Source organism: Panthera onca, chromosome F2, assembly GCF_046562875.1.
Source record: "Panthera onca isolate mPanOnc1 chromosome F2, mPanOnc1 haplotype 2, whole genome shotgun sequence".
NCBI lineage: Eukaryota > Metazoa > Chordata > Mammalia > Carnivora > Felidae > Panthera > Panthera onca.
Window position 1 is genome coordinate 72,833,944 of NC_138356.1, and position 12,162 is coordinate 72,846,105.

General features: G+C 45.5%; 1 protein-coding gene across 3 annotated transcripts in view; it reads right to left on the reverse strand.

Annotated features, from left to right (window-relative positions):
- The window catches only part of ADCY8 (adenylate cyclase 8), a 222,353-nt gene that overhangs the window by 52,000 nt on the left and 158,191 nt on the right, over positions 1–12,162 (reverse strand). For all 3 annotated transcript variants that reach the window (XM_078441781.2, XM_078441783.2, XM_078441782.2), the window contains one exon: positions 1,230–1,431. In XM_078441781.2, coding sequence (XP_078297907.1) covers positions 1,230–1,431 — 202 coding nt within the window. The remainder of the gene's footprint in view (positions 1–1,229; positions 1,432–12,162) is intronic.

Consider the following 12,162-nt stretch of genomic DNA (forward strand, 5'->3'; position numbering starts at 1 on the left):
ACGATCAACGGTCCTAAGCATTTCCATTTTCAACTGCAATAATCTATAAAATATTCATGAGATGATGAGTTAGTTAGAGTATGGTTTTTCTCTTTCTTTATCCCATAGACTCCTTTACTACGAGGCCAACCACAGAACTTGAGAATCTCCACAGACGCTAAGTAACTACCGGGCCACCCTGGGCAATGAATTTCAAGCAGTATAAGCCTCCGACTCACAGGCTGACAGTTGTGGGAGTGCACAGTTTGGGTCCGTGAACACGTGGAGACCTTCCCTCAGGCCCAAAGGGCCCAGTGATGGGTTCGGCCACAAGATGATGCCTCAACTAGCCCCTCTCAACCTGCCAAGTTCATAACCTGGAATCGGATAAATCACTCCCCAAATCTAGACTCACTAAGTCACGGACAACACGGACTGTTCGTAGATACACAGAAAATGCTATCGCTGTCATGTTACCACTCTAGAGAGAAAATGAAATCATTAAAACATGGACCACCAAATTAGAAACAATGAGAAATATGGCAGCTGGAGAGTCATCTGAGTTCAATATGTCACAACCAATATGAACTCTTAGGAAGTCATAGGCAAGGTCTCAACCTTCCCGAAATGCAGTTTCCTTATCCGTTACATGGGAACAGTAATACCTACCTGCAGCACACAGTAGGTGCTCGAGAAAGGACAGCTATTTTATTTCCATCCCCCCCCCCCACTCCCAGAGATACAATTTAGCATTTGAGAATGAGCATGAGTCATGGAGTCAGACAGACCTTATTTGCAAGTTATTTCATGTCTCTGAGCCTCAGTTTCCTCAGCCATAAAGTGGGGATAATGAGACTTACCTCACGGGGTTCATGTGAGGATTAAGTAAGAAAAACGCATACAGCTTCTCCTTCAGTGCATGGCACATAGCAGGTAGGTACTTAATTAAAGGTAACTCTTATTTATGATTATAAATGATTGGCCATTGACAATACAGAAACTGAAGGGTGCTTGAGCTCCTTTGGAGCAAATAACCTCCCCCACTGGGAAGAAGACAGTTTGCCACCAGTAAAATGCACAGTTCTGACAGGAGTCCCATCTCTGTTCTCTGTCCCTAAGCTTGGGGCTGGACCAGGCACATGACGGTAAGTGGTCCCAAGGAAGGCAATGCAAAAGCTGCAGGCTCCATAAACTCTTCATTCCTGACTGCACACTAGAAGCCAGAGGGTTGCTGGGTTTGGAATGCTTACGATATTCAAGATGGCGCCCAGGAAGTTAATCAAGATGGATGCAAAGATGATGACGTTCCGGGCTAAGTAGGTCTCGTTAATCCAACAGCAAGTTTTCCGGAGGACGAGAGGCAAACACTTGTAATCTTCTGCCGTGGTGATGAGGACCAGAGCCGAGTGCAGCATGATCAGGATGGAAAACTGGATGGCCATTGGCATCACCCTGCGGGGAAACCCAGAATGTTGGGTCATGTGGCATCAGTTGTCTGATCCCCACTCACTGGACAATATGGGTAATCACATCCACGAGTGCCCTTCCCTGCCCCTGGCACCCAGTTATTCTCTAAGGCTCTGTTTGTTTAAGAAAAGGACCATCAGCAGGAGACCTTTTTATTACATCCGTCCCTAGAATATCCCCTTTAGTGAGAAACTTCGGAATGACCATCGGATATTTGGCTTGATTTATTGTTTCTGCTCGTTTTTTTTTTTTTTTTTTTTTTTTTTTTGCTTCTTTTATCATTCATCTTTCTCACTGTGCGACTGCTGCCAAGGCAACACATTACTGGAATTTTATCTCAACACCCCGGCTGTGGGAGGGACCCACATGCCCTTTCCCCTTCAGGGTGGGCTTTATGAAACACTTTCCCTCTTGGTCTACTCTGTTGCCATGAACTGAAACCCAGCACCTGTCTGCTCGGTTGGTAGTGATTACCAAGTTTCACATGGAACGTACTATGTGCTGCTTGGGACATACCGGGTACAAACTGAACTATAGGTAAGGAGAACTCATCCTTGCCCGAGGTTTCAACATCGCTCCCAAGTATCCGTCTCGAGCTTCAAGGTCTCACCAAAGCTCTGTTCCCTGGTAGCCCCTATCTATTGGACACCTCCTTTAGCTTATCTCCACTCCTTGGAATGGACTTACGAAGTCTTTTGATCTCTCTTTTAGGTGAAGATTTAAGGCTCGGAGAAAAGCAACTTCCCCGGGGTCACCGAGTTTACTGTTGGAGCTAGGATTTAAAGTCCACTATGCCATTCTAATCACTTAGGTGAGTGACCGATCTCCCACATTTGCGGTCATCTTTTTTTTGCTTCTGTGGTTTCATCTACGTATTCATTCGACAAGCGTCTTCCCAGGCACAGTGGCATGCATCATGGGGCACCGGGACCCAAGACACATCTTCCTCATCCTCTAGGAGATCATCATCTGAAGGGGAATATGGACATACAAACGATGAACTATTGGATAATATGCTATGATCTCTGAAGGATTTTGAGCAACCATCATTTAGAAAATAGAAAATGCAATCCTGCGAGGCTTCACAACAGAGGTGACATTTGGGTCAGGCCTTGAGAGGGTTTGGGGGAGGGGAAGTAGAGAGCACGAGAAGAGCATCAGAAGAAGAGCGACCAGTGTGTTTAGAACCTCCACTGACTCAGTAGTGGTGAGGCTGTTGGGCTGGAGTGTAAGGGGTTTCATAAATGCTGTGTAGAAAGCTCCACCTGGAGGCCATGCACGGACGTTCCGGAAGCTTGATCAGGAAGGACGTGGTCAGGTCTGTGTATCCGAAGGACAACCATGGTGGGCAGTGGGGGATGGAGCGAAGAGGAGAGAAAGTGTTTAGCAGAGGTTTAAGTAGTTGGGACCTACTTAGGGTCCTTAAGTAGTTGGGACCTACTTAAGTAGTTGGGACCTACTCCTGAGTTACCAGGAGAGGGACATAAGGTAGCCGCACTGATAACTGGGAGATTCAGGGAGAGACGTGGAGGTAGTCTCAGCATTTTGTATGTGTGTGCAGGGCACGTGTGGAAGAGGGGCGTCGTCAAGGATAGCACTCATGCTTTTACCGTCTTAACTGGTAAATGCAGGAAGAGAAGCTGGCCGGTAGAGGAGAAGGATAAGGAATTTGATTTGGGGCCAGCTGAATTTTTGGTGCTTGGGGATCATCTGGCCAGAGATATGCAGAAGGTTAGGCAGTCAGAGGGGGCGGCTGTGGAACTCTGGGTCTGGAGTGAAAAGGTGGCGGCTGAAGAACTGAGAAGGAAGGCTTTGCCCAAGGAGGGTGAGAGGTAAGGGGACCGCAGACGAAGCCACAGAAGAAGCTGAGGGGCCGGAAGAGGAGAAGGCAGCAAAGGGAATTTAGGAAGTGTAGTCGAACGCGCAGGAGGAAAGGACGCATAGCACCAGGGGAGGCAGGGGAGGAGACATTTGTAAGGTGGGGGAGTAACCGAGCCTCGCAAACCCCCGTGCCTGCTGAAGCATCACCAAGGCTGGAAAGTGACTCTCCCGCCCCGGCCCCCAGCTTTCATTGTGGGAGGTTTTATGTTTTCCCTTTTTAAAAAAATACTGGCACAGTTTTGATTTTATGGATCACCTTGACGGGAAATCTCTGCAGGAGTTCTAGATGAGAACAGAAGGTCTGTGCAGCAGTGGGTTCCCAGAGGGCTCTGGGCAGACGGGAAGCTTCCCCCCAGACAGGCTGGGGAAAACACTGCTGAACGGCATACCATCATACTGGGGGCCCCAGGAGAGGCGAATGAAGGAAGCTGCAGGTGGAATGCTTTGTCAGACAGTCCCCGGAGAAGAGGGGCCGATTTCGAGGCCCGTGCATCTCAACAACGCGAGGCAGCCACTGAGAATGCGAATGCCTTGTTTCAGAGCGCGAGCTTGTTTCAGAAGCAAAGCTTGCAGAGGCCACTTTCAGAGCTGCTCAGAGGGAGCCTCATCTCTCGGGTGGCCCCCGCTGCCATCCAGACACAGTCTGTGGCCCTCCAGGCCGCGCGGGGCCGCGACGGCTGCCCTGGGCTCCCTCTCTCACCTCTCTGCCCTCCAGTGGCAACACTCGGCCACATGCCCTGAGGACTGTGCTGCTTCTACGTCTGTGCTCTCTCCTGGGGGAATGTCTTGTTTGGCCTTCAAAGCTCAGCTTTTCTCTGGATTCTTCCTTGACACCTAGTATAGAGCTGAGCACACACAGCGCGCTCAATAAACGCTCACTGACGTCTGCTTTTGTGGGGAGAGCAGGGGCTGTTCCTCCCCTCACCGCCTTTGATAGGGAAAAGGATTCTCCCCCACTCCCTAGCCCCTCTATCTCCTTGCCTCCGGGAGGAGTCTGCTATTAGCCTGATCAGAGCCTGTCTGGGGTATTCAGTGGACCTGGTCCTTCTTGGAAGGCAGGGCCACTGTTAAGTTCGATGTTTATATGAAGTTCAGCTGCTGGCCCTCTCCTCCTTCTAGATCCACTACGCTGCTTGGGAAGCCAGAGGCATGACCTTCCCTAGGAGAAGAGGCCTGGCCATCTCTTCCTGAGCAGAAGCTCACGTGCCCCCAGGAATTTACCAACAGGCAACTGCCCAATTCCTTTGGCACTGGGGCAGGGGGGCGTATGTGCCTTGTATAGGTCTTTCTGGGGATCGCAGCAGTGAGACCCCACACTGGTGTGGGAGGGTAGAGTCGGGGAGACAGGTGGAAATGCAGGAGGTCCAGAATGGACATCATGTAGTCTCATGACTTTCACATCCTGTTTTCCAGCCTTCACCATGGGTTTGCACAGACAAAGCAAGCATTTGCTTGGACATTTACAAAACGGGTGCTTTGTTGCCCATTTAGCTCTTGTGCTTTGGGGTCCGCTTTTGGTGGGGTGTTTCGGGATGCTGGAGCGCCGCGCGTGGGATTTGCACACAGAACCCACTTGAAGCCCTAACGTGATTTTAAGTGATCGGCCTTCCCTTCTGGGTTTACTGAAACGAAGGAAAGGGCAGTGCTAGTGACGGACTTCTTACGTTTCCCCAAATTTGTATATTGAACCCTAATGCCCAATTGACGGTATCTGGAGGTGGGGCCTTTGGGGGGTGATCAGCTCATGAGGCCGGAGGCCTCACAAATGGGGCCAGTGCCCTCATAAAAGAGGCCCCCCGAGAGCTCCCCGGCCCCCTCCTCCACGTGAGGACACACGTACAAACCAGGAGGAAGGCTCTCGCCGGACACTGAGTTGGCCAGTGCCTCGATCTTGGACTTCCAGGCTCCACGACTGAGAAATAAAGTTCTGTTATTCATAAGCCCGCAGTCTGGAGTACGTTGTTACAGGAGCCCGAACAAGCCAAAGCAGGAGGGACAAGGCAGGCGTGTGGGTTAGTGAGCGGCAAGAGGGAACAAAATCTTGTGTGTTTGAACCGATGGCTCCAAAGCCTAACCAGGGACACAGCCTCGGGCAAGGTAACTAACTCTTCTGTGCATCCCTGTGAATCTGCAAAGCCAGAATTGTTAAGTGCACCTCTTAAAGGCGGCTCTGAGGTTAAAAGTCATAAAGCAGTATGCTTCGCACGTAATACGAACTCAGAGCAACATTAGTTCTCTATTCACAGTGAAATCCAGAAGACCGAAGGCGTTTTAAGGATCTACGGGAAGAGTATTAATTACAAGATGCAGGGCGCTGGCGCTGCGTATAAAATTCCTCTAAGAATCCCTGCAGCCGCTCTCCGGGGTTCATTTCTTTTCTGCGCACACAAACATCAGAACAACGATTTGTAGTTTTCAGATCTAATTACAGAGCTACTCGGGCATCCGGGGTTTCTGAATTCGCTTTGCATTGTTGCTGGACGTAAGAGGCAAGGAAACCTTTCATTTCTGAAATCGAGTCTGAAAAAAATGACAAAGGATCTGCAAACAGCTCTATCCAAATCATTTGTGGACATGAAGTTCTAACTGTTCTCAGCAGTCTGTCTTTAAAGCAGAGTCTGGGCTGGTAGCATGACCGGATGTTTGCTGGGGGCGGGGTGGGGGGGCAAGGATCAATGCGGATGGGTGAATAGCCTTAGCAGCTTGTGGTACAGTAGGAACAGGAAATTGGATCATACCCCAAAATGACATTTGAATCACCCTTCAAAATCTGCAAAGAGTGTATGAGTCCAATTGTACATTTGAGCCTCATAGCAACCCTGAGAGGTAGGTATTCTTAGCCACTTCGACAGATGAAAATGTTACGGCTCAGGAAAGGGAAGGAAACCAGAATTTAGCAAAATGGATACAGTTCTTTTAATTCTCGTGGCAACCTTGAGAAGTTGGCATTGTTATTCCCATTTTAAAGATGAGAAAACTGAGGCTCCAGAGAGATCAAGTACATACACACAGCTAGTAAGATGCACAGAAAATAATAAGATCCAGTGCCTGTCTTTCTTTCTTTCTTTCTTTCTTTCTTTCTTTCTTTCTTTCTTTCTTTCCCTTTCTTCTTTTTCTTTCTCTTTCTTTCTTTCTTTCTTTCTTTCTTTCTTTCTTTTTCTTCCTTCCTTCCTTCCTTCTTTCCTCCTCCCTCCCTCCCTTCCTTCTTTCCTTCCCTCCCTCCCTTTCCTTCCTTCCTCCCTCCCTCCCTCCCTTCCCTCCCTCCCTTTCCTTCCTTCCTCCCTTCCTTCCTTCCTTCCTTCCTTCCTTCCTTCCTTCCTTCCCTCCCTCTCCTTCCTTCCTTCCCTTCTTTCCTTCCTTTCCTTCCTTCCTTCCTTCCTTCCTTCCCTTCCTTTCCTTCCTTTTTTCCTTCCTCCCTTCCTTTCCTTCCCTCCCTCCTTCCCTTCCTTTTTCTTTTCTAACCTTCCTCTCTTGCTTGCATATTTTCTCTTTCTCCTTCCTTCCTTCCCTCTTCCCCCCACCTCGCCCGCTTCCTGTCTGTCCTCCACCTCCTCATCACCATGCATGTAGACTGAGATACACTGTTCTATAATCACAAAAGATATTTTCTGTTCTTTCCTCAGTTTGCCCACTGGGAGAGGAACATCTGCGTGCATGTGGAAATTACAGCAAAGTGCCGAGCAAGCACTGTCTTTGCCAGGGTCCGTGCAATTTTGCTTTGGGGGCTGGGAATTAGCTTCGGTCACATGAGCAAGGATGGTCTCCTCTGCTAAAAAGTCCATAATGGAAGAAATGCAAAGTGAAAGGCACCTACCATCTGTTGAGTCGTGAAGAATCAAGCAGAAACAAAATGAGTTGGAGAGGAAACGAGCACATTAATGAAAGCTTGTGCCCTGCCTGGGGCAAAGGGACCCCTCAATCGCCACAACACGAGGACCGTCTGGTCAGAACTCAACTTGGAATTTTTCTTCACTGTCAGTTTTTTTCTCTTCGCTGTGCAAGTGGGCTTGGGGCGCTGGCTGGTGTTTCAGTTAGCAACGCAGAGTCAGAGACTCCCGCCGGCCAGCAGGTGCACCCGGATCCAGGTCTCTTCCCGTCAAGCCAGGAGCCAGGCATCAGGGCTGGCTCACCTTCCTTGGTCGCGGCACTTGGGAAGGGAGCCTGCCAAGGCCACGGGAAGTGCCACACCAGTTCCCTTTTGGCACGACCCTTTCTGCCCTGGTGCCAGCCCAGATGCTCAGTCCCATCCTGGGCTCCTCTCTGTCTCCCACCCCCCCCCCCGGCCCCCACCAGCCCATCTCTGCCCTGTCTAGCAAGTTCTTCCTCTCTACTCCACTGCCATTTCTCACCCAGAGTTTTGTAGCCACCTCCTACTGGTCTTCCCAACCGACAGACCATTCCTCCTATTCATTTTCGGTGTTAGTGTGATCCTTCTTTTTTTTTTTTTTTTTTTTTTTTATTTATTTGTGGGACAGAGAGAGACAGAGCATGAACGGGGGAGGGACAGAGAGAGAGGGAGACACAGAATCGGAAACAGGCTCCAGGCTCCGAGCCATCAGCCCAGAGCCTGACGCGGGGCTCGAACTCACGGACCGTGAGATCGTGACCTGGCCGAAGTCAGACGCTTAACCGACTGCGCCACCCAGGCGCCCCAGTGTGATCCTTCTAAACGCAAAGCCGACCATAGCGCTTCTTTGATTAAAACGCTTCGATAATGTCTTCTCTGCCAACCAGTTACAATTCCTCAGCAAGGCTTGCAAACCCTTCACCTCCTTCTCAGTCCTCTCCCGGGACCCAGCCAGCTCCATCAGGAGGCAGCTGAGATGACAGTCACCTCCTCTGGAAAGCCTGCCTTGATCTGTTTGCTTTACCTCACCCCTACACATCCTCTTCCACCTTACCCTTGCCCTACCATAAGAGTCTTTGCACCATATTCTAGCTTTTCAGCTAATTGCCTCCCTCCACCCCCCCTTCATGATGACAGGGAGCAGGACTGTGTACCTCCCGGGTCCGGCACAAAAAAAGATGTTTGTTGGGAATGTCAACACCCAGTGTTCCAGGAGTCAGGAGGGAGCATGAACCAGATATGGTCCTTCTCGGCTCCCACACCTCCCCTGACTGCAGTGAAGAGGACAGTCCGGGAAGTTTGGGTGAATCTGGCAAGACCCTGCCATCACTCACAGCTCACCACCCTGAGACCATCCCTGAGACCCTGGGCCCTACATGGTTCTTGGGGAGTCAGGAAACCCACCTCCTTATGGCATTCCCTGGTACCTTTCCTGATTCATTCGTTGATGTAGAATTGATATGAATGTACATTCATATATGTAGAAAATACATGTACACGGTCTGTACATCATCTATATGCATAGCATAGACATAGACATATCTACATATGGATCTATCTATATATAGCATATAAGTAGCTATATATATGGCATATACATCTACACATATGCATATATTTTCATTATTTATCTCCTACCGCTAGACTATAAGATCCAGGAGAACATATTTTTTGGGTCTTTTGGTCTTTTTTTGTTCACTGATCTATTCCCAGCATCTAACACAGGTCTGGCTCATAATAGGCATTCAATTTAGCAGAGGTACATCGTCTTTCCTTCTCTCTCTCTCAAAGCTTTTTTTTTTTTAATTGTAAACTGAAGCATACAGAAACCACACTGAAATATAGCTTCATTAGTTATTAGAACATGTCTGCCTTTGTAATGACCACTGAATCCATGAAACAGAACTCTGCAGGGCAGTCTGAAAGCCCATCCCTAGGCCCAGTTATCACCCTCTCCTTCAACACCAATCACTTTTCCTTTTCTTTACAGTTTTATCATCTACCATTAGACATTATAGTTTAATCCTGGCCACTTTTAAATTAAATTTGCTTTATCTTGTAAGTCTTGAAAAAAACTCTACAGATTCTCTCTTTATCCCTTTATTTTCCTTACAATTTATTTATTGAAGAATACATTACCTTTGACCGACAGCATTTCCCACTGCCTGGATTTTTTGCATACTCATTCAGCAGACTTCATCCTCCATGATTCTTGCAAATCGGAAGCGGGATTCAACGGCCTGATCACTTGGGCTCAATCCCTTCGGTAAGATTATAGATGTGTTGTGTTCTTCCATCAGGAGACATGGTTGTCTCTGCTTCTGTGCAGTTCCTAGATCCATTAAGTCATTGGGGTGTTGGAAAATGGTGATATTTTAATTCTATAATTTCTTTAAAAATTATTGGCCTGAACAATTTGATGATGTTTCCATTCACCTACTGTTTGGTAATTTTGTGGTGCACTTCATGCAGGAAAGACAAAAAAAATTTTTTTTTCTTTTCTTTTCTTTTTTTTCTAGTTTCCAAGATAAACAATCAGTTCTCTATCATTTACCAATGGTTAGCAACTTTTAAAAAATGTCATTATACACTTCTAAAGTTAAAAATAGTTGACCAGGTTTTCATTCAACATTTTAACAATTATCCGCCCCAAAGCTCCAATTATTCCCTTTTAGGACAGTGAAAGTTCTTCAATGTGGCTTCTGAGTCCTTTAGTATGGCTCATAAACTTGATGGCTTCCTTACTTTCTAGTAGGACAAGATGTTCCAGTCTACCTTGTGTATTTCTGGCGCCAGCCTTGGAATCACAAATATTTCCAAAAATTTTTTTAAAAACAAAAACTGGAGTATTATTTCAAGAGCACAGTCTGGCCCCTCATGCTCATAAATACTGGGTTGGACATTCTTTCTAGGGCTTTCCATATTTGCGTCTCCAATCCAGGAAACCACCTTCATTAAGTTGTCATATCTCCATAGGCTCTACTCACAATTTCTTAGACTTCCTTTGCTTTAAATGACCTTGAGAATTATGAGGAGTACTGGCCAGGCATATTGTAGAATGTTTTTCAGTTGGAAGTCATCTGATTTTCTTCATGATTAGGTTATGGGTTTTTGAAAGGAAGACCACAAAGGTTATGTGCCAGTCTCATCACATCCTACCAATGTGATTTATCCCTATTGATTTGATGTTACCCTTCATCAGCTGAGACAGTATGTGTCCTGTTTTTTCATGCTTTCCCTCCATTCATACCGTACTCTTTGGAAGGAAGATACTTTTAGGATAGCCACACTCCCCCACAGGAGTAAGGAGTTAAACTCTACCTCCTTGAGGACAGAGTAGCTACATAGAATATTTGGAATTTTTCTGAATGGGAGATTGTTCAATTCTTAATTTATTCACTCAATCACTTATTTCTATCAGTATCAATCCATTGATATTTATTTTGTATTTTGGGTTATAACCCAATTCTATTTTATTTATTTTCTTACTCAGGTTGTTTCAGCTTTGGCTCTGGGGAGTTTTTCCAATTGTCCCCCATGCCCCTTTGGCATTCTCCCATCATTGTGTGTGTGTGTGTGTGTGTGTGTGTGTGTGTGTGTGTGTGTGTTAATACTTCCTTATTTTCTGGCCCTTGTCATCGTAATAGATATGTGTTGGTATAGCATTGTTGTTTTCATTTGCATTTCCCTAATGGAAAATTATATTGAGCATCTTTTCATATGCTTTTTTGACATCTGTTAATCTTCTTTGGTGAGGTGTCTGTTCAGATCTTTTGCCTATTTTAAAAACTGGGTTATTTGTTTTCTTATTGTTGAGTTTTAAGAGTTCTTTGTATATCTTGAATACAAGTCCTTTATCAGGTATGCGAGTTAATACACTTTCTTCTAGTCTGTGGCTTGTGTTTTCACTCTCTGAACAGTGCTTTTCACCCAGCAGGATTTTAATTTCAATAAAACCCAACTTGTTAGTTTTCTCTTTCATGGACCATGATTCTGGTGTTATATCTAAAAACTCCCAACCAATCCCAAGATCACCAATTTCTCCTAAGTTTTCTTCTGGTAGTTTTATACTTTGCATTTAGGTCTGTGAACCATTTGGAATCATTTTTTGTGAAGAATGTAAGGTTTGTGGTTTTTTTTTTTTCATATGGGTGTCCAATTTTTCCAGTGCCATTTCTTGAAAAAATACTCTTCCTCCATTGAATTGACTTTGCACCTTGTCACAAACCAGTTAATTATATATATTAGTGTGAATCTATTTCTGGGCTCACTCTTCTGTTGAACTATGTGTCTATTCTTTCTTCAATGTCACACTTTCTTGATTACTGTAGCTTTATATTGTCTTAAAATTAGGTAGTGTGACTAATCTAGTTTTGTTGTTGTTGGATTTTTTTTTTTTTGTATTTTATTGATTATGCTACATCCTTTGCCTTCTCATATAAACTTCAGCATCAGTTTGTTGATATCTATAAAACAGCTTGCTAGGATTTTGAGTGATACCGTATTAAATCTATAGATCAACTTGGGAAGAACTGACATCTTAATAATATCAAGTCTTTCAACCCATGAGCATAGAATTTATTTAAATCTTTTTTGATTTATTTCATTGGTGTTTTTTTAGTTTCATGCATACAGATACTGTACATAGGTTGTTAGATCCATACCCAGGGATGACTTTTTGGTGCTTTAAAAAATATTGTTTAACTTTGAATGCCAATTTTGAATTGCTTATATATGGCACAGCAATTGACTTTTGTGTATTGATCTCCTATGCTGTGACCTTGCTATACTTGGTCATTACTTTTAGGAGGGTTTTTTTTTTTTTTTTTTTTTTGATGGATTTCTTGGGATTTTCTACATAGAAAGTCACATCATTTGCAGATACACATAGTTTTATTTCTTCTTTTCTCATATGTATACGTTTTATTCCTTTTCATTGTCTTATTTTACTAGCCAGAATGTGTAACAGGATGTTAAATAGTTGTAGT